General features: G+C 40.0%; 2 protein-coding genes across 6 annotated transcripts in view; one reads left to right on the forward strand and one right to left on the reverse strand.

Moving 5' to 3' along the window:
* Nucleotides 1–4,234, reverse strand: part of SLC25A21 (solute carrier family 25 member 21) — a 238,376-nt gene extending 234,142 nt beyond the window's left edge. For all 4 annotated transcript variants that reach the window (XM_058847647.1, XM_058847638.1, XM_058847629.1 and 1 more), the window contains exon 1: nt 3,718–4,234. In XM_058847647.1, the coding sequence (XP_058703630.1) occupies nt 3,718–4,219 (502 nt within the window). In that variant the 5' untranslated portion in view covers nt 4,220–4,234. The remainder of the gene's footprint in view (nt 1–3,717) is intronic.
* Nucleotides 4,235–6,051: 1,817 nt separating this feature from the next.
* The window catches only part of MIPOL1 (mirror-image polydactyly 1), a 183,956-nt gene continuing 162,716 nt past the window's right edge, over nt 6,052–27,291 (forward strand). The window contains exon 1 of one of the 2 annotated variants that reach the window (XM_058864690.1): nt 6,052–6,093. The gene's annotated coding sequence lies outside the window, so the exon portion shown is untranslated. Of the gene's footprint in view, nt 6,094–6,436; nt 6,560–27,291 lie in introns of those variants that run through there. The other variant, XM_058864679.1, reaches the window with a different exon arrangement.

A 27,291-nucleotide genomic window follows, 5' to 3' on the forward strand; every position in this document is an offset into this window, starting at 1 on the left:
AAACTGACTCAACACTCTGTTACAAGGATGTCTCGACAAATTAATCTGGGTATCACATAACATACTTTGCACTATTCAGCTCCTCTCTCTGAAAAAAGAAACATCCATTTACTTTGTATGCAACACTATTGTTTAATTTGTGTCTTTTCCATACAGGCAGGCAAAACAAGGATTTTTTTTATCTTTGTGCTTTAGAGAAACAATTCTTCTTGTGACTTGAACCCTGCATTGACTGAGCTTCTCAAATGACCTTTTGAAAAATTGCTATAAATCTAAGGAAATCAGAGGTTCCCAAGTTGATCTTTCCACAGTGATACTTACAGTTTAGAGTTGATTTTCTGTTTTTGTTTTTTTTTTGCTATAAATTCCACACATGCCTTAGCTTACTAATTAACCACTAGAGAAAAGGAGTTTGCCTGCAGTCCCCTGTACTAGAAGGCCTGAATTCACTAACGAAGTGTCCCAATTACATTTCAATTTAAGTCCTTTTCCTCGATATTGTCATACACCCAAGCAAGCAAACAAAACCAATTATTTTGAATTATGAATTATTAACTTTCAATGAGGAATCTGAAAGATGGGAGTAAACAATGCCAGCAGAAGTAACATAAGCCAAGCCTAAGACTTTTTTCACATTTAGAATTTCATTCACTCTCAGGAAGCAGAGCTTTCCATTTCACATGAAGTCAGATTAAAAGCCAGATGAAAGCAGACCCACCCCTTTGCCACAAAGTATGCATGAGGTCTGTCATGCTTGACTTTTACAGTTCAATTACAGCAGAGAGCTGTTCAAGTTTAACTTAGCAATGCCTCTGACAGCCAACAGTATGCTTATATCTTTTTCCTGTTTAAACACTGAATACTTTCATTTCTCCTTCTTCCAGCATGCCAGTATCTTCCATTTTATCAGTCCTCTAGATTAGGCTTCATGCTTGATTTCTTTCTTTCTTTCTCTTCCCCTGTCTTTATTAAGTCCATGAACAAGTCTTGTCATCTTCCATGAAGTGTCAAAAAATCCCTTTCTTCCTGTTCTGCCAGCTAGGGCTTATCTCCAATAATTTTCCACTCAACCTAGCAGAATTACTTCTCATCATATCCTTTTGCATCAGACATGCAGATTCTAAATAACCTCTCATTTTACTTATGCAGGCAATATTTCTGACCCTTCAATTACACCTACTGGGCTGTGCCATTCATCCCCAACCTCCTCAGTACTTTCCTACCAGTACTTTGACAGAGTCCAACTCACAGTATATTTCTTAGAAACCAGCTTAACTAAGAATAATTTATGTTTGTTTGGGGGTTTGGTTTGGTTTTTTTGCTTGGTCTGTTGTTGCTGTTTGGTTTTTTTGGGGTTTTTTTGTTTGTGGGGGTTTGTTTTGTTTTTGTTTGTTTGTTTTTTGGTTGGTTGGTTTTGTTTCTTTCTAAATACCAGGCTGTGGTACACACAGCAAAGTCACTCTAGCATATCTGTGGCAGTCACTTGAGGCTAGGAAACAGAAGAAAACACCTAAAAGAGCCCTATGTCCTTCTGCAGAGACAGCCAAAAACAACATAGGGTGGTCAAAGTAATATTGGGAAACTAAGGTCAGGAAACAAACTCTGTAACTCCTTTTCTCCTTCCTTCCACCTTTTCTATGTTGGATCTACACTTGCTTAAGAAATTTAACCTTTAGACTGAAGACCTCAAAACTCCAGCCTTCACCTTCTACTTTCTCTATAAATTAACAGGAAAGAACACCACTGAGTTTTAAGCATCTGTCAAGCAAGTTTTCAAGTTTCAGTCATTTCCCTTTAATGAAACTTAGAGCTCTCATTTGAATCATACAACTAAAAATCCCCTGGTATAATTTCAGTGTTGTTCAGACTTAATTAAAACAATCATTACTGGTTTGTTTCAAAACTAATGAATAGAAATTTCTATACAAATTTAAGGCTAGTGATGCAGCTAAGGAACTTTCTTGCCTGACAGGAGATTAAGCAAAAGGTTGCAAGCATCTTTAGCATTGTTCCTCTGGACTAGATACAACAGGAATTATACTTTTATATATACATGAAGTGTAACATGCATTATACTTTTTTTTTAAAAGAGTTGCATGTGGATCAATGGCGTCCTTGAAAATTCTCTCATCCTAATATTGATGCCTACCAGATTACCAAATATTTTTCATTTATCTAAATTACAATTTTCTGGCTGTTTTGTTAGGCAATCTGTTCTTCTACAAAGAGAGCCTTTAGTAAAAAAAGGCTCCTGCCAGAGGATGATTACATAGTGCATTAGATCAATCTGAACCACTAAGGCACAGGCCAACTGCTAAGGGCAGATAAATCTGTCATCTTGCAAAACATATGGTGGCAAAACACCTCAGTATCTCTTCAGGTTGAAGGGTTTTCAACGGTCTAGGACAAATTAAACCTTTCCATTCTTTCCTATAGGAAGACGGGGGTGGTACCAAGCAGAATCCAAAAAACCTTTAGCATTTCGAAGGCTGCAGAAAAGCTTCATAGTCATACAATACACTGGAAGGGCTGGGACAGCAGTCATACAATACACTGGGACAGCACACTTCTCCACTTCTGCTATGACATCTCTCGCTGTCAAAAGAGAAGGCTGAAAACAAAGGGCATACAGAGTCACTTGGATGAAAAGGAGGTGCTCAATTGTGTGTTGGTGGCAGGAATGCATAGAAGTGGATTTAGAGGTACCAGGGGAACTATAGGCAATGGAAGACCAGCCCACATGTAGTGTCACAGCCACACAGGTCTCAATCAAAGGAGAACTTTTCTTGCACACATTACACTGAAGCCTTACATAAGACACGGCAACACTACCATGTAGCTCTCCTCTTTCATAATATGACAAACAGCATTTAGACCTCAGAAGAGACACTAAGAAACATTTAATAACACACCACATAGTTGAAATATTAACAGGATTTACAAATACAGACTGAATTAGGACATTGTATTAAAATCCCCTATGCTGAAGGCTGACTTAAATATTTCAGCTTCACTGGGATTTAGGCAAGAAACCTGAAGAAATTGACCAGCGACGATTTCATTCCTAAACAGACGCGTAAGATTTTGACACTTGTAGTTTAGACTACATAGACTACAAATGAATGAGTAACGTCCACATTCCTTAAAGTATTTTTAAAACCCTACAGAAACTCATTTCCACTGTAGCCCTGCGTTGTTTTCTCTGTAACTCAGCGACGAAGAGTGCCACAGGGAAGGCGTCTGAGCCGGACAACTATGTTTTCTGTCCCGTATGCAGGCGCTGGAGGCGGATCCCCGCCGTGGACTGCCCCGAGCGCGGCTCTGCGGCACAGCCGGCCCTAAGGGCTGCAGCCGCGCTCGGGGCCACCGGCGGCTGCTGCCGTTGGAGGGGCCCGCCTGCCACTCTTATCGCCCGAGGGGCTGCGGGGCGTGTGTGGCGCAGATACACCGCGGGGCCGGGGCGCGCCCTTCAACCCCTGCCCCACCGGCGGGCCGAGCTCCGATGCAGAAGTTGCCCCGGGACCCCCGGGCTCGGGTCCCCTCCGGGGCCGGCCCGCACCGCCCGCCGGGGGAGGAGCCGCGCTGAGGCGGCTCGCTCCCCGCCGCCCGAGCAGCGCCGAGAGGGGGAGGCGGCGCGGCCGCCTGCGCCTCAACTTGGAGGAGCGGCGGCAGGGGACGGGCAGACCCTTCCCGCCCACGAGGAACGCGCCCACTCACCCGCCGAGCCTCCGGCGACGACTTGGTGAGAGGCCTCCTGCAGAAAGCCCCGGGGCTGCCGAGCCATCCTTGCCCGCGCCGCGGCGGCGACGAGAGGCAGCTGGCGCCTGGAGAGCGGCTGCCGAGCCGGGGCCGAGTCCGCCCTGGGCGGGTGGGGAAGGGCCGGGGGGGCCGCGGTTATCTGCGGGCGGGAGGGGGGGCCGCGAACGCCGGGGGCGGGGGCCCCGGGCTGCGCGGCCCCGCGGCGGCCTTTGGCAGCCGGCCCCGGGCAGAGGGCGGCCCCGGGCAGGGCACGGGCTCGCAGCCACGGGCGATCGCTTCCAGCCGGCAAAACGGCTGCCTCTCTCTCTCTGAGCGCAGAGCCGGGACGGCCGGCGCTGCGATCGCCCGGGCTGGGGCGGGGAGCGAGGCTGTGGCGCTGTCGGCGGCGGACGGCAGCGGTCGCCTGCTGAGGTTCGGGCCGGGCACTCCCGCCTCGGGGCTGGTGCCATACAGCGCACATCCTGCTCCCTCACCGCTGTACAGTGCACATCCTGCTCCCTCACCGCTGTACAGTGCACATACCAGCTAGCGGCCGCACATACTCTGCTGCTCAACTTCTAGGAAGGGCCGGTGGTGCCGCTGGGCTCACAGGCTGTCTTTTTGAAGCCTACTGCCCTTTTAAAACCTTTAGTCTAGAGGTTGGTTCCATCTCTTCGATGTTCAAAGGACGCGGGTATTTTGTCACTTGGAGAGTAGCTATTGCGTGTGCTACACGGACCTGTTGGCCTATCTTAGTAAACAAAACGGTGACAGGGCATGGGCTGGAAGTGCTGGGACTTCATGACCGCTGTTGCTGCCAGCTGGCAGCACTGCTTTCGGCAAGGCCAATCTCTGCTTTTCCAGAAGATGCCCGAGTACAGCATAGGGGACAGCATGGGCTCGTCCCAGAGGCAGCGCCATTGAAGTACAAATTCGTAGGGGTGTTCTGATACATTAGTTTGCTGAGAGTCCGCGAGTGTTTCGTGACAGTTTAGCTACAAATGTTGCTGACTAGAGGTCCCAGCCTCGAAAGGTAATGTAGCCTTTTATAACGCCGAACAAAGGCTTGAGAAAAACAGCAGCTTTATTGCTACCGAAAAGGATGGGAATGTGGGAAATACACAAAGAATGTTAATAAAGCGTTAAAAGACCAAGACCCTAATTGCAAAAAGGAATAATAGTCAGGTATAGCATTTGGTTATAACACTTGAATGCATCAGCCAATAAATAATAACATGAGTTTTTGAACTATGTAGGAGCAGAGTGCAGATTGCTGTGGGAATACAGAGTAACTCCCTTAAATTAATAAACCTTGAATGTGCTGACCTTTCAGTAATTAAAATCTCAGCTTCGATGTTTCATTAGTATTTGCCTTAGTTCACTTGGTTTGGCTCCTTGAGACTGCTGCACAATAAATGCTCCTGGATGATCAAGTCTCCAGTGTTCCCTATCATCAAAAAGCAAATGCAGAAGCATCACTACATTTTGTTCTACAGATGTAGGTCTTGTGCTATGTTTTGTTGGGTACAAATAGCAAATCTGGTATTAAGGTGGACTTTGCTACAGTATTTCTACAGCAAAGAATTTGGAGTTGATCGGAGGGTGCAGAAGCTGGTCAGATAGATTTGTTTCCTGCAGAAGGTGTTCCTGCATCAAAGAGAAGGTTTACATGAAGAAACTGAAAAATAACTGTCAGAGTGCATGTAAATTACATAGATGTTCACACAGTAGCATAACACCTCCCTCTTAAAAAAACCCAAACAACCTCTGCTCTTGTTAGGAAATTATTAAGTTTTTTTCACAGTATTCAAACTCTGAATCTATTCCCCCTAATTCAATTCCCCAACTGGAAGTCTCTTTTACATATGGCACATCTCCCTTACTTTCCATCTACTCCTCCCTCCTCCCCCACAGAGGGCAACCTTCCCACTTCGCAGGTTTCCTAAAGCACTTCTAGGCTTAATCCTATTTCCATATGGCCTCTTCCCAAACCAGTACACGAGCGCTACTCCATTCTTTTCCTCGATATCCCTGGCAGGGTCTGTCTCTCCCTTTGTGGTTACTAGGGGATTCCTTCCATGCTGGGCAGCACCCCAGCGCTAACGCCCCGCCAAGGAAACCACAGCTGGCTGTGCGGAGGCAGGACGGGCGGGAGAGACCCCGCAAAGCAGTGCCCGGCCCCGCCTCTCCCGCCCGCGGGGCGGTGCCACCCCCGCGCCCCGGTCCCTCCGCGTGGCCCCGCCCCCGGGCCGCGGCCTCGCCGCCGCGCGCTCCCGAGGGCGGCGGGCGCGCGCGCCCCTCCCCCGTCCGCCCGCGGCTTTGTTGCGGCGGCGGCGGCGGGGCCGGAGCGCGCAGGTAACGGGGCGGCGGGGCCGGGTCGGGGCCGCCCCGCGGCGCTCGGGTTGGAACTCGCCCCATCCTCGGCGGCGGGGCTCGGCGGCGCGTCCCGCCGAGGGGGCGTTAGGTCGGGTCGCTCTGTCCCCAGCGCCTCCCCGCGGGCAAGCGGCCCTGGCCGGCCTCCTCCGCCCCCGGCGCCGAGCCGCCGCCGGGCCCTTGCGCCGCTGACCGGCCGCGTGTGCCGTGGCATCCCCTTGGCAGGGCTGATGTTGTCTCCCCATGGCCGCCGGGCGGCCGCTCCGCAGCTGGAAACAGGGGGAGGGAAGCAAGTTTCCCGTTGTGGGTGCGCGATTTGGGGTACCAGAGGCTGCCGGCTTAGCGGGGAGGGAAGGGATGAACCGGCTGCCGCCTCCCGGCAGGGGACAGCGCTCAGAAGGGGGCCGGGACAGTCCGAGATGAAACTTGCCCCGAACAAATTCAGGAGGTCGGTGCTGGATCTTGAGTGTCAGATGAGAACAAACTGTGTAAGATGCTCAGCATTGTAGTAATACATTAAAAAAAAAAAAAAGGGGGCGGGGGGGAACACAACAAAAGACCTCCCTAAAATAAAGTTTGTCCTTTTTTTTTTTTTTTTTTTTTAAATATTTATGACTTAAAACTGCTTAGGAAATGAGCTGTATACCTCAGCTCCTGTTGGAATTCCTGCTAATCAGAATTCTTGATGATGATGTGAGCGTCTATTTCTTTTGAGGAAAAAGACTATGGTTTCTCAGTGTGAACAGTGGGAGAAAAACATTCAGTAAATGTACCCAAAGGGCTATTTTACGTGAGGCGACACACCCTCCGATGTTTGTCCCTGGAAAAACTACAGCTGAGTCTAGGTACAACTTCGGGTGGCTGAGCTGATTGGAGCTGGGTTGCTGTAGGAGTTTGTGCAGCCCGAGTTTGGGAATTCAGAGTGCCCTGCAGAACCGTAGTGGCTTTTAAATATTCCAGCAAGTTCTAACTGCAGTTAGAACAGTCTTAAATTGCAGTGCTTTAGCTGTGGAAGAAAAATCAGTTAGCCACAGCAATATGCTTTCTGGCTCAGATCTCAGAGCTGCAAATTTTGGAGATTCTAGGATCTGTGGGATTTCAGGAAGTGCAATGATGTGCTGGCCTTGTTCTTGTACCTGTCCTTGAGCATCCATACTTGACCAGTTCTGCTCTGGGAATGTACAGCTCTGATTTAACTTGAAACCGCTTCTTTTAGGTTATTTGTTTATTTAAATATGTCATGGCACTAACTTATAAGTCTCATGAGGTTTAAAAGGAATTAAAACTGTCATGCCACTTAAACATGCTGCTTATGTGGTTGTTCTCTTTGGTTTTATTTTGCTGTTTAGTATCCAGAATGTTGTCGTTTGTGACAGACAGAGCTATGTACACCAATGATGTGCCATCAATTTGATGGCTGTGAGCTCTTCTGCCCTGTCTCTGGTAAAGGGAGTATCACTGATTTCAGGGTCTTGAAAGTGATAAAGTTATCTTGCCTGTCCAGCTAAGAAGTTACTGCAGTTCTGGTTGCAGTATGAAAAGTGAAGAGAGGGACTGGGAGGTGAAATTACTTTTAGGATTTAAAAAGGTAGGGACAGTTGCTGCTACTAGTTTCTATAGGTATTACAGGTTTTCTTGCAATGATACTGCAAGTTCCTTAGAGGAAGATTCCCATTACAGTTTGTAGTGGAGACTACTGCCCAATAATAGTGGGTAACAAGTTAAATTTTCAAAATCTCTTCCCCAGTCTTCACATGATAACTACTTAGATGTCTTGCCTTTTTCTTTGTTTGCTTGCTTTGTTTCTGGATTTACTTAATTTCCCTTTTAGTTATTAGTTTTTGTCAGGTGTTTTGAAAAAAGAAATGTTACTTTTCTTCACATTCTGTTAATCTATCTCCCTGTTTGTTAGAAGTCATTCTAGATGCTGCTAAATTAGAAATGCATTATAATGGTGTTAAACTCTTTCCCTGACCACTAAGAAGCAAAAAACCCCAAGGTTTTGTTTCAGGCTTAGTATTTCTCTTGCAGCAAGACAAGTACAACACATTTTATTACTGGCAAAAATAGTATGGTGCTGATGCCACATGACCCACATGTAGCTTTTTGCAGTTAGTGGGGGTTTTAGTTTTTGAGAGTGCCTAGGTTACTAACAGAGGAAGGGAGTTTTTGGATCCTGCTAGAAGGGTTTAGAGGAGAAGAGAAAATATATGTTTGGTAGTTCTCTGTGGAAAGAATAAACAAATTATTCATTAGAATTTAAAGCAAGAAGATACACATGAGCTGAGGGTGAAAGGGAAGAGCATCCTGCCTATAGATCACAGTTTTGTGTAAAATTATTTGTGAATTTGAGAGATATCCTAAAGGATCTTTATGCTACCTACTTTTTAGTCTGCCAAACAGAGAGCAGAACAGATGCTGCATGCTGATGGCAGTGCAATGCCATAGTGCAATGGTTTTGAGCTATGAATTGGTGATCTAACTTGATGCTCACTATAGTGCAGGTCACCCAAATCAATGCAGAAGCTTCTCACTTTTACATCTGTTATTCTATGTGGGAAATTGATGTTTTGAAACTTACCTTTGAAACAAACAAGCCTTCTGGGCTGTGGACTATTGACAGATTTAACTTCAAGCTGATGTTGCAACTGACAGATATTCCTGTGAGTATGATTGCTGCCTTTTTCCTTTTCCTTTGAAAGGAAAATGGTTTTGAAGGAGCAAGAGAAACAGTATTGCACCTTTATTTGCAGAACAGATACAGCTATGGAAAGAACCAATATGAATTCTCAGTTGTTAAGATGATTCTCTGCTGCTTTCAGCCACCAGTTTAAGTGACAGGATGCTTGGCATGCTCTCTGCTTACTTGATAGCGGCAGGCTTCTGTTTAACATGATGATTCTTGATGTGGACTTTTGTCCTTTAGGGACAGGTTAAAATGCAAACTGAGAGTTTCTGCAGAATGGTGCCCTTGATATAGAAAAGAATATTATATATTAGAATTTTGAAAATAGTTTATATGCATATTGGCTTTATGTGGCAAGGTTCTTTAGCAGGGAAGCTACAGAGGGTCTTCTGTGAGAAGGTGCTAGAAGCTTCCCGGATGTGTGACAGAGCCAATCTTCAAGATGGATCCACTGCTGGGCAAGGCCAACCTGTCAGCAGCAGTGGCAGCACCTCTGAGATAATGGAGTTAGGAAAGGGGGGAGGACTGGAAATTCTCACTCACAGCTGGAGAGAGGAATTAGAATGCATGAGAAAAAAAACTCTGCAGACACCAAGGTCGGTGGTGAAGGAGAGGGAGGAGGTGCACCAGAAGGTGCTCTCTTCTCTCCAGAGGAAGGAGATTCCCCTGCAAGCGTGTTGTGCAGACCATGGTGAGGCAGCTGTGCCCCTGCAGCCCATGGACATCCACTATGGAGCAGAAATCCACCTGCAGCTCACAGAGGACCCCACACTGGAGCAAGTGTCTGTGCCCAGAGGAGGCTGTGACCCTATGGGAAACCTGTGCTGTACCAGGCTCTTGGCAGGCCCATGTTAGAGCAGGTTTGCTGGCAGGAGGGAGCTATGGGGGACCCATGTTGGAGGAGTTTGTTCATGAAGGATTGAACCACGTGGAAGGAACTCACACTGGAGCAGTTTGTGAATAATTAGTCCATGGGAAGCAATCATATTGAAGTTTATGGAGGACTTTGTCCTATGGAAGGGACCCCACACTGAAGCAGGGGAAGAGTGTGAGGAGTTCTCTCCCCATGGAGAAAGGAGCAGCAGGGACAATGTATGATGAACTGACTGTAAACCCTGTTTCTTTCCCTCTGCTCTATGATGGGAAGGGGGTAAACTGGGAGTAAAGTTAAACCCAAGAAGCAGCAGGAGAAAAGTGTTTTAAAGCTTAGTATTTCCCTGAGTCAACTGTGTTGATGGTAACTGGTGAGTGAGCCTTTTGTAATATTTTTCTTTTCCCTGTACAGCTGAGGAGGGAGTGATAGAGCAGCTTTGGTGAGCACCTGGATTCCAGTCAGTCAGCCCACCTCAACACGAATTATTGCTGGGATTGATCTTTGGTTTTCATAGTATTAATGAATTCAATTATATTTTTTGTAATGTCCACATGTAGGTTACAGTTCTCTAAAATAAATTAAATTTCTTGAAATGTTTTATATGATGTGTGAAACAGGCACTAAGTACAAATAACAGACATGATCATGTAAATTGAATTCCAGTGGATAGCTATCGTAATGCAGTATGTGTTGCTTAAAGGTTTATTTCATTGAACTTCTAAACATGAAAACAGCTTATTGTATTTACTGTGCACTGTTGCACTTGGCTGAGTCTTGCCAAAGGCATTTTAACATTTATTTCCACCTTTTCAGAGGAATTAAATTCAGTGGTTCAGTTAATTATTCTGAAAGCGTTTTTCATTTTGGAACTTTTTGAAATGGAGGTGTGGTACCTGTGGCCTACGATTCACTTCATTTTGGCCACCGGAGTATGTGTACAACTTATTTTCCTCCCTTTTTTGTTTGTTAGTTTTTGTTTTGCTTACCTGTGCTTTTCTCTAGTAGGCACATAGGGGGAGTTTATTTGGTCAGGTGACTGATGGGAGGGTGTTTGTGCATGTGTTGTGACTTGGCTGTGCTACATGAGCACCAGATGACTTGCAGGAAGGCTCCTGAGGGTTCTAGAGTAGGGAGGGGATTGAAGGGCTCAGTAGGATCCATGAGTAACTTACAGGCTAGTTGCCATTATGGTTGCTGAAACATATTCTGGAAATTTACATTGAAAAAAAGGCATACAATCCTGTTGTTGACTTCACATGTGGTTAAAATTATCATCAATATATTTCTTTTATTTTTCACAGGGACTAAAATAGATGAGACCAGTTCATACTATCTGTTATGTAATAGAAAAAAAAGTCAAGACAATGGCTGTGGTATTGTTTTGTTAAGTATCTCTTGCTAGAGTAACAAACCAAGGAACAGATCCAACTTCCCTTTAAGTGAATGGCAAACTCCCATTGGTCACAAAAGCACAGGATTACACTGTGGGTTTGGAAGAAATAATCAGTAATGAGTTCAGCTCCTGGAGGGCATTAATTTTTGCACCATGAAATCTGTAATAAATTGAGTTAAGGAGATCCACATAACATGCTGGTAGACAAATGTTATCCTTTCTGTCCTTTTATGTAAATCTGTTGAAGACAGAATTTGATCTTTAAGTTATATGTTCATTTAAATAGTAATATTCTGACTAGCTATGCACTAATTTAAATGTTAAGTGTAAAATAAATTAGAAAAATCTAATCTGGTGAAGTAAGGTAGTATTACTACAAAGAGGGACAAAGAAGGATTAAAATGCTTGGTTGCTGATTAGGTCTTTATGGGGAGAGGGTGGTAGTTACCATCGGGATTTGTGGACTGAGAGCAGGGTTGTACCTGAATTGAAACTGTTCTGAAAATGCTGTATGATGCTCCAGAGAATTTAACGTGGGATCAAAACCTGCTGTACTTGAAGCAAACAGACTGCGTTTTTAATTTTTGGTAGTAATTTATTTAAGCCAATTTACAAGTTCACTTGTACTTTAGCTTATCAATAAAAATGTCCAGTAGTAAAGGGAGTATTTAGTACTTCATGGGTATGGGCATGTGTATAAATTTCCCTTGGTGGGACTAGAACTTGAAAATGTTCTTAATTGCCAATTTAACAGAAGAATGATCTTAAGTTTAGATTGGCTTGGTGAAAAGAGCATTGGGCTTTCTGAGGCATGGCAGTTGAGGTATATGAAAATGAAAAGTATTAAAATATTTATTTTTTGTAGAATGTTTACACAATTTAAAGTACAATTTTTTATTGTTTCAGTTTTAGTGCAAAAAGTTAAATATGTTTAAAACTTTGTATTACATTTTTTTTTAAGATGTTCTTGACTTGTTTCCTTTGGGATCAATCAACTCTGCTTTAGCTTCCTTTCACTGCACTATTTGCAAATGTGTATATTTGACCCCTTCTCTTTGTTAATACTGATGTTTCAACAGGTGAGAAAGTGGAATCATTCTTTTTGCTTGCCTATTGTATTTGATAGGAAAAAAAAATATCAGTTTGTGTTATATTTACTATGTTTCTGGCAGGGCGGGGGATGTCCCTATGTATTACAGATTTAACTTAATTTTAGGAATTGACTGCCAAAAAGATAAACCTAGTTACCAAGAAAAATAATATCTCAGCTTGCAGCTGAGTGCAGTTAAGACATCTGAAAACACTGACTGAACATAATTAGAAAAGCTAAGACATTCCAGTGGTGTCTTCAAAGCTATTGCAAGAAGTTATGCAAAAATGAGTGTATTATTTTTAAAGCATTTATTTCTCTCAGTAATAGTATGACACCTAGTTACATACTTTTTGAAAGTGCTGTTTGAGAGAGATTATATAGCGAAATGTGAAGATACATCTCTAATGCAATATTTTGTCAGATATTATAATTTATGCTTCTTTTAGTTGCCTAAATTATCCCATCCTATAATATCATTATATAATATATTATATAATTATATTATTTTTATAATATAATATAATATAATATATTTTATAATATAAAAACATTACTATCCATGGAATAGTTTAATGAAGTTATTAGTATTACTTTCGGAAAGTTACAACTTGCTTTCCTTAAGTAGTGTTCTTAACTTACAGTTTCTGTGATCTGCAGTTGGACTTGCTTTAGGATGCTGCTTCTCAATGTGTTCTTGGGATTCACATTCAAATAAATAAAATTTTAGGTTATTGTAAAATAATAATTTTAGGTATTAAGTGATTAAGGGGTGGGAAGGCATTAAATTGGCTATGTAAATTTTTAGATGCAAGCCTGAGAAACAAAGCCATATTTTTCATCATGTATTTCTATAGTGTGCTTCTTGTGTGTGCATAGACACAGGCAGTTTCTCCAGTTGCTATTTTGGCAGAGTATTAGGAGGTGGTTTTCCGTGTCTGAGATTTGACATAAGCACTGTGTGATCATTTTGCTGCTTGGTACCTTCCTTGCAATGCGGAAATTTGCACGGTGAAACACCCGCCACAATTTTAAGATTTACTGACATTTTTGTAGCTCTTGTAGAGCTACAGAAACGCGTTACTATTTTTAATTTCTTTTTTACAAATACTAATAGATGAGTGATCCAGGAACAATGATAGACATTCAGTTGCTTAGTGTAATCAAAGCAGTCCAATCAAATACTTGGATACTAACTTAAAACTATATTCACAGGCACTAGTTCACTTTTATCCACTTTTTTCTTTTTTTTTTTTTTTTTGCCTCTGCTAGTTGTCATGATACCAGGAAATTGCTGGCTGTAAACAGAATAAAATGAAATAAAAATTAGTCTTGAAGTAGTTAAATGTCTCCATTCCCATGATCTATATCTGAAGAAAAACAAACAGTATTTAATGCGTCTGTGTTCTTGGATCTGTTTGCAATGGTATTTATTTTCATTAAACCACAGGAATCTTGAAGTTTAACTTTCCCCTATGCACCTGACTGTATGATGAAAAAGGATGTAGTTCCACACCTATATCCTTCTCAAGTGTGGCCTGCGTTGATGTCATTTTTCCTTAAAGAGACATTAGCAAACCCGTAGTTCTGCTCAGTTTTATTTTAAAGTGCATTTTGATTAAAATTTAAATTAAGCAAGTGGAAAAGTCACGTCCAAGTTTAAAAGTTTGCTTTTCCTTCAAGTAAAAATTTTGAAAAAAGACAGTATTCTGTTCTCATTTTGCAGTGCTGAATAAAGTTTGTTTTAGGAGATTTTATTTTCCATTAGTTTCCTCAATTGTCATTTATAAATTGTCATTTATTCCCAATTGTCATTGGGAAAACTGAGCCACAGAAGGAGCTGTGTGAATTCCCTGATGCCCTTGTTCAGCAATTCTCCTTGCCTTATAGGATAATACATAGAGCCTCAAAAGACCATCTCTAATGCCTTAAATTGTGATGTCGTTTGCAGTAGTTTTTTGAGGGTTATCTGTGTTGCTGATTTGCTTGCATTAAGAAGGAATAATAAAGCTTCACATCTGGATTGGGAATGTGTAGTCATATGCTGCATCTTGTAGAAAAATGGTACATCTTTATAATAGTTTTTGAGTCATATTTTACAAATATTAAAGGATAACAAAAAAATTCATAGAGGTACAACAGTTTCAACCTAGCATGTCGTGAATGTATGGGAGTGAATGTAGTTTGTCGATTGTTTTCTTCTGAAACAGTAGTGTTTTCTGAATGCGTCTTGTTACATGTCACATTACGTGTTCTAAGCACCTCATTAGCAAGCAGAGCTGTGACATAGCTGTTGAGATTTTGGTTGATTTTTTCCCCAGCAGCGCTTCCCGTGTGTGTGTGGGATCGCACACCGGTAGATGGAGCCCTGTGCCAGCAGGCAGCCGGAGCGAACCTGCAGCCTCTCTAACCTGAGCGCCAGGCTGGAGCGGCTTCTTCAGCATGGAGCTGGGATATGTTTTACTCATTGAAATGCATATGGTTCAGAATTAAATGGCTACCATTAGCCGTGCAAGTCAAGGCGGTGACTGTGTGCTGAGATGCTTAGGGACAGCTTTGTGGTGTTCGTGACGGGCAGGCGATCGGGTGAAATAGCCTGCTCTGTTCCACAGTGCTGCAAGGACTAGAGCCCACGTGGCTTGCCACGTTTATTCTGTTAACTTCTGAGCCAGCTGCATGTCCTCAGGCAAATCTTGGATGAAACCCTCGAAAACAGTGCCTGTGGGGAGCTCTTTGAGAAATTTACAAAGGAGATTAAAATACAAGTTTTGGGATTTAGTTTTGTATTTTTGTTTATTCATATATATATATATATAATCAGCTCATTCCTGATTTTTTTAACTGTATTTTTGAGTGTAGAAAAATGTTGAAATGTTGAATAGAGCAGTTCAGAAATTCAAAATCAGCAGTAGCTAATCTTGCTTATTGCCTACTTTGCATGCTATGTGTCCACACCCGCAGCCCAGAGCTGTGTTACGTGGCTAAACTAAATGATATAGTGGACTGGGTTTGTTGACATTTGTGTGGGCCACTTGTAGAACTGTGAAAAACATCCAAGTTTTTTGCAACTTTCTTTAGAAACCAGTTTACCTGATGCAGTTTTGTATATAGCCAAGTTACTCCAGTGTGAGAACAGTTCATAAACAGCAATATGCTAATTTTATTTGAAATTTTTAAATGCAGTTCTTAATTTTAAAGGGAGAAAGAAGGAAAATGTTTGAGAGATAATAGGTAGTAAGGTTTTGTTCTTGTTGTGGGGGTTTTTACTGGGTTTGTTCCAATAAGTCTATGTTTGAAATATCAGAGAGATTAGTAGTATTCTGTGATTGTAACAGGTACACCGTTTCTATAACATATGCCCTGCATTTTTTTATTTGAAATTCCAATTGTCTTAATGTTTACATTTCAAAACAATGGGAAGGGTGTGGGTCCCTGGTGTTTTTGCTCTGACTAATATTTCTGCACAGTAACACTCCTGTACTATACCTTATATCTCAAAAGAAAAATTAAGTCATTCTCAAAGCCTGAAGATTTGTCTGATGACTATATGAATACTGGGCTAAATTGGAATCTGAAGTAATCTTTGGAAATGTGTTTCTACCTGCTGTTCATTATGTGTGTTAAACTGGCATTCAGATGTTAGGAAATGGACTTAGAAGTGAGATTGTGAAAGAGAGCATTTTTCAAAAATAAATGATTCAGTTAGAATTCTGCTGGAATTGTATGGGGAGTTTTGCTTTATTTATTCTGATGGTTAGTAGTCAATTTTGCTTATGGTTTGCAAAGATGAAATTATGGATTTTCTTTCTCATGGCATATAGTTGGATGAGGCTTTGAGCAACAAATGAAAGGTTTCCCTGGCCATGGCAGGAGGTTGGAATAGGTGATCTTCAAGATCCCTTCCAACCCAAAGTACACTGTGGCTCATGGTAGCAAACTATTACAGCACTCTAGTCATTCAAACCCAATTATTTGTTGCAGTCTGGAGAGGAAGTTCTAGACATTATTCCAACCTGTTCTTGTTTCAGTGCATTTTTAAAGAACAGACACAAATCACAGCTAAAAACAGGGAAAAAATACAGTGATGTGTGGAGTTGACCCCAACCAGCAGCTAAACACCTGCACAGCTGCTCACTTGCTGCTCCCTCCAGCAGGCTGGGGAGGAAAATAAGGAGGTGGAAGAAAACTCACGGTCCAAGACAGCAACAGTTTAGTAAGCAAAGGAAAATGAAGGAAGAACAAACCAACCAAACAAAACTAAAAACAACACAACTTTATGCAAACAGAGACACTAGCCACCTCTCACCGTCAGTGCACCATGGTCCAGCCATCTCAGAGAACAGCTGCTTTTGGAAGAAAAACTGCATACCCCCTTCTTTTCTTTACCCAGTTTCTATTGCTAAACATGACATCATATGGTGTGGAATATCCTTTTGGTTGGTTTGGGTCACCTCTGTCCCCTCACAACATCTTGCCCATGCCCAGGCTACTCTTTGGAGGGACAGAGTTGGTGGGAAACAAAAGCCTTGATGCTGTGGAAGCAGTGTAAGCCATATTCAGAATACTGGTATGTTATCAGCACTGTTTTATCTATTACCCCAAAACACCAAAGTACCATGTGTGCAGTTATGAAGGAAGTTAATGACATCCAAACCAGAGTCAGTACAAGTAGTAACATATCTTTTCAATAGTAAAAATACTCTTTTCTAGAACGTGTTATGAAAAGCATTTTGTGAATTTGTAGCAGCATTGATGACAGATACAGCTAAAATTTGTGAGGGAGGAATTTCTAAATTTATATAAATAAAATTTACTTAAGCAAGTCTCAATTTCAAAATTCTAATGATAATTTAGAAGAAATTTTACTTCTACGCAACAGTGACTTCTCACACATGAATGAAGTTGCAACATATGTATTTAGCATTAGTGAAGTCTTAAGCCACCGTTGTTTTTAGCAAGAATGATCATGCCCTTTTGTTTTCAGCCATTGTGTTTTTGTGTTCTTTGACTTTTGATTTAGTTAGTACCAGAGGCACTGATATTAGCACAAATAGGAAGCTGTAGCAGAATATAAGTATTTGACTTGAGTGTTTATGAAAATAAGCTTTCCCTGCCTCTCAAGGGCATGGTTGCAAAGTTTAGCTCATGTTCTTGTTAAAGGGATGTTTTCTTTGGATAGGAGGGAGGTTTTTACAGAAGTTTGACAGTAAAGCTTTCAGTGAAATACAGGGTAGAGCTGAAAAGACAAAATGTTCAGAAAATTACATTCCAATGAATGTTTGCCCTTAGAAGCAAAAGAAGAGCTTAATAATCTTGTATGATGCATGAAATGAGTGGTAAAGTCAACAGAGTGGATATAGTGGTCATTGAAAGGTGAGGGAAATAAGACAAGCCTTCATTAAACTTGGCCTTTAAAGGTTTTTAAAAAACAAAATACAGAAACACCAAGTCTTGCACCTGCCAGTGCATGGAGGACATCATGAAAAGATGACTGATAACCAATGTTTTTCTGTGCTTGATGCATCGTTGAATTTGGCAGTTACTCTGAAGAAAGTGGAGACCACCTCTGTGTGTTCAGCATTCCTTATGTATCAGCACCTGGGTCCTTTGAGAGATTTCGTATAGTGCCTGAAGCATTCAGGAGGGAAGTACAGCACATGTTGAATAGCAAAGGTTGTAGTGAGGACTGATGTTTTGACCCAGGGAAGATGATAGAAATGTAGAGCTGGCAATTGTGAAAAGCTTTGGGAAGAGCTTCTGGGCTCTGGTTCTCTCCCAGTCCAAAAGATCACAGGTGGTAACTGAAACAGATTAATTTGTAATTCTGATATAAGCATAAGTAATACATTTTTCTGTTGACTGTATAGAGTACCTCAAAGATCTACTGATAGCTGCCTCTAGCATAACATTTTATCCCTGTCATGGTGATTTTTGTTAACAGGTTACATTATGTGGGGAAGGAGATTATGGTAACTGAGGCATATAAAGACAGAACAAAACATAAGCTTGTGTAAAGGCTTGTGATCTTCTGTATTGATGAGTTGTAAAACAATTCTTTGAAAAACATGTCTTCGTCTTCTGAGGTCTGAATGGTTTCTGAGTGCAAATGGTGGATGAAGGGACATGTAGCTGTAGTCTTACAAGCAAAATAATTTTGACTGAGGTGCTTGAACTTTTTTTATGACTTCAATTTGTATCTTGGCAGCAGGAATAGGCAAAGCTTTAATATTCTGAGTTTAGATGTTTATTACGGCTCACTAGCTGTAATGGCAAAGCGTCTTTCAAAATCTTAACTCTGTTCTGTCAGTAAAATACATGTGGTATTTTACTTGCAATCTGGCTTATGCCTAGAAACCATTTTTTGCTGGGCTAATTACCAGTAGTGATTGTGGTGCTCTTGTATAGCATTAAAGGGAGCTAGCAAGGTAAGCTAGTCTAATGCTGACATTTATGAGCTAAACAGCATGGACTATTTGTTCTTAGAAATATATTATATGAAATTATAGTTGAAAACCAATTAATAAACTGAGAGGACTACCTGAAAGCTAATGTATCTTAAATTATATGCACTTCTGACACTTAGCCTTTTCTGAAGGTAGAATTACATTGGTGGTTGTTTCATTCTTATTCCCCTTTGGAGCTGAGGAGTTGTGCTGGCTTCCCTGCTCAGCTTTGCAAATACAGTGTAGTTCAAACTGAAGTTACTGCGCTTTACCCACCAATGAGCAGTTTTGCCCATTCCCTGTATCTAAGGTACAGATTGCAGGTAGATGCCACAAAATCCTTTTTTCCATATTTTGTGTTTGTAGGACAGATTTGAGTCATTATCTCTAGGATAAGGAGATGGTAAAACACCTTAGTAATTCCTACAGGAACTATTTATATAGAGGAAGGATATGCCCGTTTTCAGCCTAAATCCTGCCAAAGTTCTTGTTGCTTATATAGTTTTTAAAATAGCATAAACTATATTCCAAGGATTTTTTTCTTAGTTTATATGTGTGTCTATGTATATAATTAGAGTAATGGCTTAAAATTTTTAAGGATTTGGCCAAATGAAAACTAAAGTTGTTTTTTTAAAATATATCCCTAGCTATGTGTTGCAATACCATTTGACTGTAGGTGTTTTGATAATTTTTCTTGATTTTTCAAAAGCTATTAAGGAATGCCTGTACCTACTTTTGTATAAAATCCACTTTGAGAACAAATAAACAATTTGATATTTCTACATGTGAAAGTCTGTGTACAAATAGTGTTTAGATAAGCTGCTTTAATCTTATTGTGCATATTTTATAATTATATAGTTAATTCAGGAAGTTACAGTAAATTTTTTTGTTTTCTAATTTTGTGAGTAGTTGTAAATTAATCACAGAAGTACAGTGTCAGCATGAATTAATTATGCAAGTAAACCAAATGGCTATTTCATTATTTTATTGAAATGCCAAGAGTTTGAGGAGATCTTTTGTCTTAACAGATTAGACAGAATTCATTGGGAAAAGTCTTAGTATGTTTAAGGTAATGGGAAAATACTGCTTTCACTACATCCTACAGAGATCCTGTTTAAAACAGATGACAGTTTGTCACGTTCAGTAGCACATCAGTCATCAGATTTATTCTAATTCCTTAAGCTGAACATTTCATTCAAGCCTGTAGATTGTCTTGTCAAGCTACGAAAAGCCTCATAGCTTTTCTGTCAAGCATAGAGTTGCACCAGCAGTTCACAAATACATGCTAAGCTGCAAGAATACTGTTTATTTTCTTTAACCTTTTATTCAGTTAACTACACCGTTCTTTCATGTTATTTTCTCCACATGTGTTTATCACAAGGTATTCTAGGGACTGCATCCTGAACATGCCTCATCCTGACCACAGCCACTTCAAACCAAGGACCACTCATTTTGGGGCGTGTTGTTTTCACTTGCAGCAGTCTAGACCACCATGGTTATCACATTCCTCCTCTAATCACAAAGGCCCAGTGAGCAGCTTCATGTGCTGCAGAGGTGAAGGAATCCCACTGCCGCTGCACTAACAGCTGTGGTGTGGCCAGTCTGGCTTTGTGCAGGTGGCTGTGGACTTCTTGCCCTGTATGGAAAGTGACTCTTTTGCTGTCAGCCCATATAGCCATCATTTTCTTTGTATTTATTCATCACGATCTTTCTAGGATATTTTCTCATGCCATGTTGTATGTATGTTTTTTGTTTTTATTTAATTCCTGACCATCTCTTATTCTGAGCTTTTTGCTTTAAGTGAGGTCTTCTGTGTAAATCATAGCACTTGCTTATGAAGTCTACTTAAGCCTTACATGGTGGTGAGAACTTGACTTGAGACATACTTTCTTTGAAGTCAACATATGCATGTCTGAGGTAGTAAAACATTGAGGATAGTTAGTTGAAGTTAATTAATTGAATTAAAAAAGAAAGTAAACTATTAGATTGGTGCATTTGTATAAATTACATTTAAGGCAGAAAAATTACTTGTAAAGTACTGAAAGCCTCATGTCCAGATGAGACTAATCTCTATATTAAATTGCTAATGCTATGCATTCAATATCAAGTTGTGACTGCCGTCTAATAGGAAAAAGGCTTCCCTGGTTGTCTCTTTTAGCTATTAAAAAATTAAATCTAAGCTGTCTGTTAATAATTTTCCAGAATCACCGATTTCAGAACTCTACTTTTTACTTCTAATTCTTCACTGTAACTTGTGCTATCTTCTAATATTTTTTTTCCTGTCATTTATATGCAGTGCTAAATTTTCTTCCTTAATCTGGTGTTTTTCTTTGTTATAAAGCCCTGCTCTTTTTAATACATTTTCTTGGTCTGTTAAAGGGCCAATGTGTTCTTTTAGCAGGCTTATTCCTTGAATGGATATTCTGAAAGACACATTGTACATGCCTAAAAAGGAGCTGTGGGGTTGAAGCCCTAGATAAAATTAAAGCCTGAGTATATAAAAAAAAGATTGTTAAAATGTCAAGATAATGAAAAGTCAGAAAATAAATTATACCTATTATTAATTTTGAATTGTATTCAAACATAGAAATATGTATCATAGACAAAAGCTGATTACAGAGAGATAAAATTCAATTTTACAGTAGGATAATTGTTTTATGTATTTTACATTTATTTATAAGATCAGATAAAGGCCTGGAATTCTCAATATAAATCACAGTATGGTCCTGATGAATGCCAAGGTCAGTAAAAGGAAACCACTTGCAAAACACACTGCTACTGTAGAAAATACAGAGTGAATAAAATGAAACTGATAAGCACCATCTTTCCTACTATACGTTCTTTACTTGATTTATAATGTTAGAGCTTAGAGTAGTTTTGGTTTTTCAAAGGACTGAATAGGTATCGATGCTCCCAGCATCCTCCCATATATTATCTGACATACCTTTGCTAAGTAGAGATTAATGCAAAACTTATTTGAGGTCTGTGAGTGAGAATGGAACTGTTGTCACAGTAACACTGTGAAATTAGATTGGCCCTATTCAAATAGTACTGCATGTGCTGGAGATGTAGCTGATGGATCCAAATGCCATGTAAATGGTGGAGCTCATGATTTAAGAGTACATTTCTGTAATAAATTATTTCCTATCAGGAAGGCTTATTTTATTCAGAATCAAATCTCTGGTGTGTCTTCAAGAGAAGGAAGTTAAACTATTTTTCAGACTTGACAATAAAATGGATTCTAGGTTCTCACAGAAGTGACTCTGTGTTGGGTACCTCAGCTGAGTATCTGGGTCAGTTTGAACTAAAGAAGACATCCTCTCGGTAACTGAATTTAAAGTCAGAATTTGGAACATATAGATAGATAGTGAACTGAAATGGCTGCCATTAATCTTACCAGATACGTAACACATAATAAATTAGCTGCAGTCTTCAGTGATGTGTTTTTTCATATGTAGTGTGTTGGAGCTTTGGAGTCCTAGGACAATAATAAACAAGAGTTCTTGACATGGCAACTGCTTCACAAAAAAGGCCTGACAGGTATTTCATCAAGGTGGACATTTTTCAGAAGTGTTGGCTTCCAAAATATATCTTCATCAGCTGCCTTCATTCAGCAGCAAGGAGGTCTGCACTTGTTGTGTTTTACAGAGTACAGTTTTTTTGGGCTTCTGTCAAAGTACCAGTGTCACTGAGGTCAGGAATTTGCACTGTTACCCGAGTCAGATCATGTCAGAGAGTTGTTTTAATGAGTAGTGACTCTGCATCTATAGGGTGGGCAGCTGGTGTCACTGAGCAGCTCTTCTAGGTAAGTGCTGGGATTACAAATGGTCTTTTGTTTTCTTTCAAAGTTGTAAGTTTTTTATAAGCTTGTAACTTGTTCTGCTTCAGCAAAGGAAGGGCGAGTGCTGCAGGGTCAGAATCTGATCTTTGATTTCTCAGGCAGGATTCAGGGTAAATGGTTTTGCATGCCAAGTGGTTTAACAACTTTTGGAGTTCTGATAGAGTGCTAGGTAAGCTTCTGCACAGGCAGTAGCTCAGCAGCTTCCATCTGCTGCCTGGTGATGGGATCACTGAGGTCTGTTTCCATGTAATCAGGCTTTCTTTCCAAGTGCTGAAACTGATTAGATTGCAGAAGTACAGATACAGAAATGCACCTACCTGTGAGAATAAAATCACCTTCCATTTTTTTGATAAAACTGGAATTCTTTCAGGATCATAGTGAGGCCATTCCTGATTCAATATAATTGTGAAAGGGCAGTAATGGACCCTATCGACTTGTTTTTTAATGTATCCTGAAATATAAAAGAATGAAGCATCCATGAAGGATTGATTATTTTGCCATAAAGGTAATGGATTAGGGTGCAATGGGTGTTTCCAGAGACTATTGTGGGATGAACACCCAGCCAGTTAAGGGTGTTTAAGTTAGTTTTCTGCACTACAGCAGCATAAATGTAGGGTGATATAAATATGCCTGGGAGCAATCTTGAGGTTCTTGCTTTATGGACTCAGAATTTGATGGTAGCAAGAATAAACAGAGTTGTGGGGTGTAACACTTCGCACAATGTACTGAAGGTGACTGCTGTGCAGGTGTACAAGGTAACTCTAATTAAACCAGTTTCCCCTTGAAATGTAATTTTGTTCCTCCTCTTCACTATCCAGTGGTAGACTAATATTTGTCTCCGGAATGTTTTTCCAGGATCTGAAGTGGAATTACAGTATCTGAAGGTTACTAAATATTAGGCAAAAATTATAATTCTCTTCATAGTTTAAAAGTATCTTTCATATTTCAAAAACCCTCCTGGATGTACAATTCTTTTGACAAACATTCACTGTCTTGCACTAGAGAGAAAACTTACTATAAATAGCATGGACTCCTTTCATAGTGAGGTTCCCCTCCGGTTGTATCCAAATTTACCTTAAAACTTGCCAACAACTAAAAAAAAATAAAATTCAAACTAGGTACTTTATGGAGAACCCATTTAATGTTACATATGACACTTTCTTTCCAGTAATACAGCCATTCAGGCCATTAGAGAGGTTGGGGAAATTATCTGAAATAAGAATAATCTGTACATCCTCAGCTCTTAAAAATCCCACATGTAATAAAAACCAGGGATGTGTTTTTTTTAAACTGTCATTCTGTAGAATATAATTATGTGTAAAAGTCTCACTGTTGAGTATTACAGGAATTACACTGTAAATAAAAGAAATATTTTGTTCCACTTGCTATAGAAATTAATTCAGATTGATGTTTAACTCCAGGGATAAATAACTTCATAAAAATTATCAGATGTTATCCAAAATGTTTTGAAAAAACCTTTAGCTCATCGGATTAAAGAAAAATGTGATCAGAGTGTGAGTTTGTTCATTATGGGGTCTCTGGACTTCTCAAATGTCTTGAGAAACAGGTTTTTAGGGAGGTGTCTATTAATGGATGTCTGAGTGTAGGTGTGTTTTTTCAATCTGTTCTGAAAGCACTGTGGAAAACCTTATATATACTGAACTACCTTTAACTTAGGTTTAGTTTATATATAGTGTCTTTGATAAGAAACAAAAACAATCTTACACCTCAGTAAAGTTCAGTGTGGTGAGTAAATTAAATTGAATTCACTTAATTCTTTTCAGGCAGACATCAAGTTATGGCAAAACCGGCAACCTTTTCACAACACCTCCTTTCCCAAACCAGACTGCTCAGCAGAAGAACTGAGTACAGTGGAATACTTTCTTTGGAAAAACAGAAATATGAACAGAAATAACTGACTAGATATAGTGTCTTTAAAATCTGGAAGAAATTAAAAGACAAACGTTGAAAATCACTGAAAGCAGTGTCAAAGGGTTATAACTTACACCAGAAAAATTATGCCCTTTTTTTTTTCTTTACATTTAAGTCTGAACATGTTAAGATCTGCCATTCACAGTAAGGACTTAGGAAAGCACAACACCAAAAAAAGTTACTTTCATTTATAATGAATTTTAGAAAATATTTCAACTACTTTCTTCTTTCTTCCCAGTTGGACTGTGAAATAGGAAGTTATTTAGGAGCTTTCTCAGTTTTATGATTAGGCACAGATGCCTTACTAGTGCACATACCTGACTTTGTCAGGTGCTCCTTCAGCATGAAAGGGGAGATAAAACTGTGGAGCCTGCAAGTCTTGAAACTTCACAATGTCCAGGAATGTCTTCAGAATTATTCTGAGTATTTGAACCATTGGCCAGATTTTCCTTTTTTAAAATCTTGTGTTTTATCTACACTTCTGTAGCTATAAAGTCTTGATTTTCTAAAAATCTTTTAATGATGCCAAGCACTGAAATACATACCCACAACATCTGACCAACACGCCTCAAAATATTCAGCACAATTATGTGCACAAGAAAGCAGCCATCAAATTAAGCCTGGGTTTCAGAAGTACTAAGGAAGGGTTTTTCTTCCTTCATCTAGTAAGTGGATTTAGAACTCCTTTGCTCCACCCAGGAATAGCTGGTCTGGGGCCAGTACTCAGCTGCTGTCTCAGCTCTAGTGTTTGGCAATGAAAGCATGAACGTATCTTGATGAATCAAGGAATAATTGATGTAAGCTATTGGAATATAGGATGAACTTGCAAGAAAGAATAAAACATCTATCTGTTTCCTTTTACCAAAAAAAAAAAAAAAACCAAAAAAAAAAAAAAACCACCCCAAAAAACCAAAGAGAATAATTTTGCAGAAAACTGCTAGATAATCCTAGATCTTGAATTTTTCTAGGATTTTTTTCTCCATTTATCTGTGTGGAAATAATCTGATGTTAAGACTCAGAACCTCTAAGAAGTTTTTTCTGTCAGTAACCCACAACTTACATCAACTCTTTGTAGTTTATATTCTCAGAAAAATTATTTAGGGCTTCTCTACTCTAAATTACTTAAATGGTTTTGGCTGAGTACTGTGCTTACTAAGGATTTAAAATGAACTTTCTTCCAAACCCAGTAAACAAATTTGGGTTTTTAAAAAAAGCATATTTATCCAGCTTCTTCATTCTGTGTGTTGCATATCATTATAAATAATCAAAAGATTGAAGAATGAGAATGATCCATCTATTCCAATACTAAATAAAAAAAAAAAGAAAAAAAAAAAAGAAAGCTGGACTATTTCATTGACTGAAAAGGAGCAGAAATGACAGAGTTTTCATTATGTGTGTTCTGACTTTTCCGCTTGTATTTAAAATTGTTCTGCGCCTTGCTTTGGAAGACCTTTTGTAACTATTTTGTAACCATTGCTTCTTTTTACATTGTTTACATTGTAACTTTTAACATTTTGGGCAGATTTTTTTTTCACAGGAGGAATTTCCCGCCTACTAGAGGAAGTTGACTTGCTTTTTGCAAGTTTCAGCTTAGAGAAGGTTTTGGATTTTTTCCAAGCAAGAGTTAAATATGTTGTTCTCCCTGACATTAAAAAATGTAGCAGTTTGACTGGTAGCCTCATATGTGAATGTGTTTTGCATTGCTTTCTTAAGGTTTGGTAAGGAAATTGATTCACTGTCAGAAGTATCTGGTTTGTGACTGATGATCTAACTTCACCTAATGCCCCTTTTTTTCATTTTATTTTTTTTCTTTTTGTTGTTATTTGCCTGTTTTTCTGTGATTTTTAGCTGCCTGGCATTGATTTGCAGTCTATGGTGATTCTCTTTAACCTTTCTTTGTTGGCACTACATCAGGAAACAGTGCAGCAATTGCTGTGGTGCTGAATGTTTGCAGGTTTAGCCTCCTCAGTCTTTAGTTTACATTTAAATTCTGGACATTCTCAATTCTTATTTCGCTGATGTGTCTCTGGTTCTCCATCAGTTTTGGCCTAACTCAGAATATTATTCTTTGGGAGTCTAAGATAATTTCTGAATGTGTGTCTCGTTATTTTGGATCGTACTGGTTTTCAGATTTCTTTGATATTGCAATAAATTTCAGGGAAACATCTGGATTAATTTTCCAAAATAACTAACCTAGCAATCATACCTGAATAAGCAACTGCACATAAGGCATGCTATATATCATGCATGTTAAGCATGTTGTAAAGCACACAGTGAATGCATAAGTGCTGAAAATGCTCAGAAATGTTGTTGTTGGAATGTAGCAAACAAAATTTTAGGATAATTTAGGTTGGAAAAGACATTTTAAGTCACAAAGTCCAACTATTAATGCAGAACTTCCAAGACCATCACTAGACCGTATTCCCTAGTACATCTACGCATATTTTAAATACATCCAGGGATGGTGCCTCCTCCTCTTCCCTGAGCAGCCTGTTCCAAATCTTGCAAAACTTTTCTGTGAGGAAATTTTTCCTAATATCGAATCTACACCTTTTCTCATGTAGCCTGAGACCATTTCCTCTTGACCTATTGCTTATTACGTGGAAGAAAAGACCAACCCCTGCCTCACTACAGCCTCCTTCCAGGTAGCTGGAGAGAGCAGTAACGTCTCTTCTCAGCCTCCTTTTCTCCAGGCCAAGCATCACAGCTCCCTCAGCCAGATCCTCATAAGACTTGAGTTCTAGACCCTTTCCCAGCTTCATTGTTCTTCTTTGGATACATCCTGAGGTGTGCCATTTCTCTGTAACTTTTTGCTTACAAGGATGAAGGTACTACTCACAGTCAATGAAGGAACTTTGTACTGGATCTAGTTGCTAAAACAAAAAATAAAAATAAAAATCAGAAGTTCAGGCAGGACTGTA

The sequence above is a fragment of the Poecile atricapillus genome, chromosome 1 (genome assembly GCF_030490865.1).
Source record: "Poecile atricapillus isolate bPoeAtr1 chromosome 1, bPoeAtr1.hap1, whole genome shotgun sequence".
NCBI lineage: Eukaryota > Metazoa > Chordata > Aves > Passeriformes > Paridae > Poecile > Poecile atricapillus.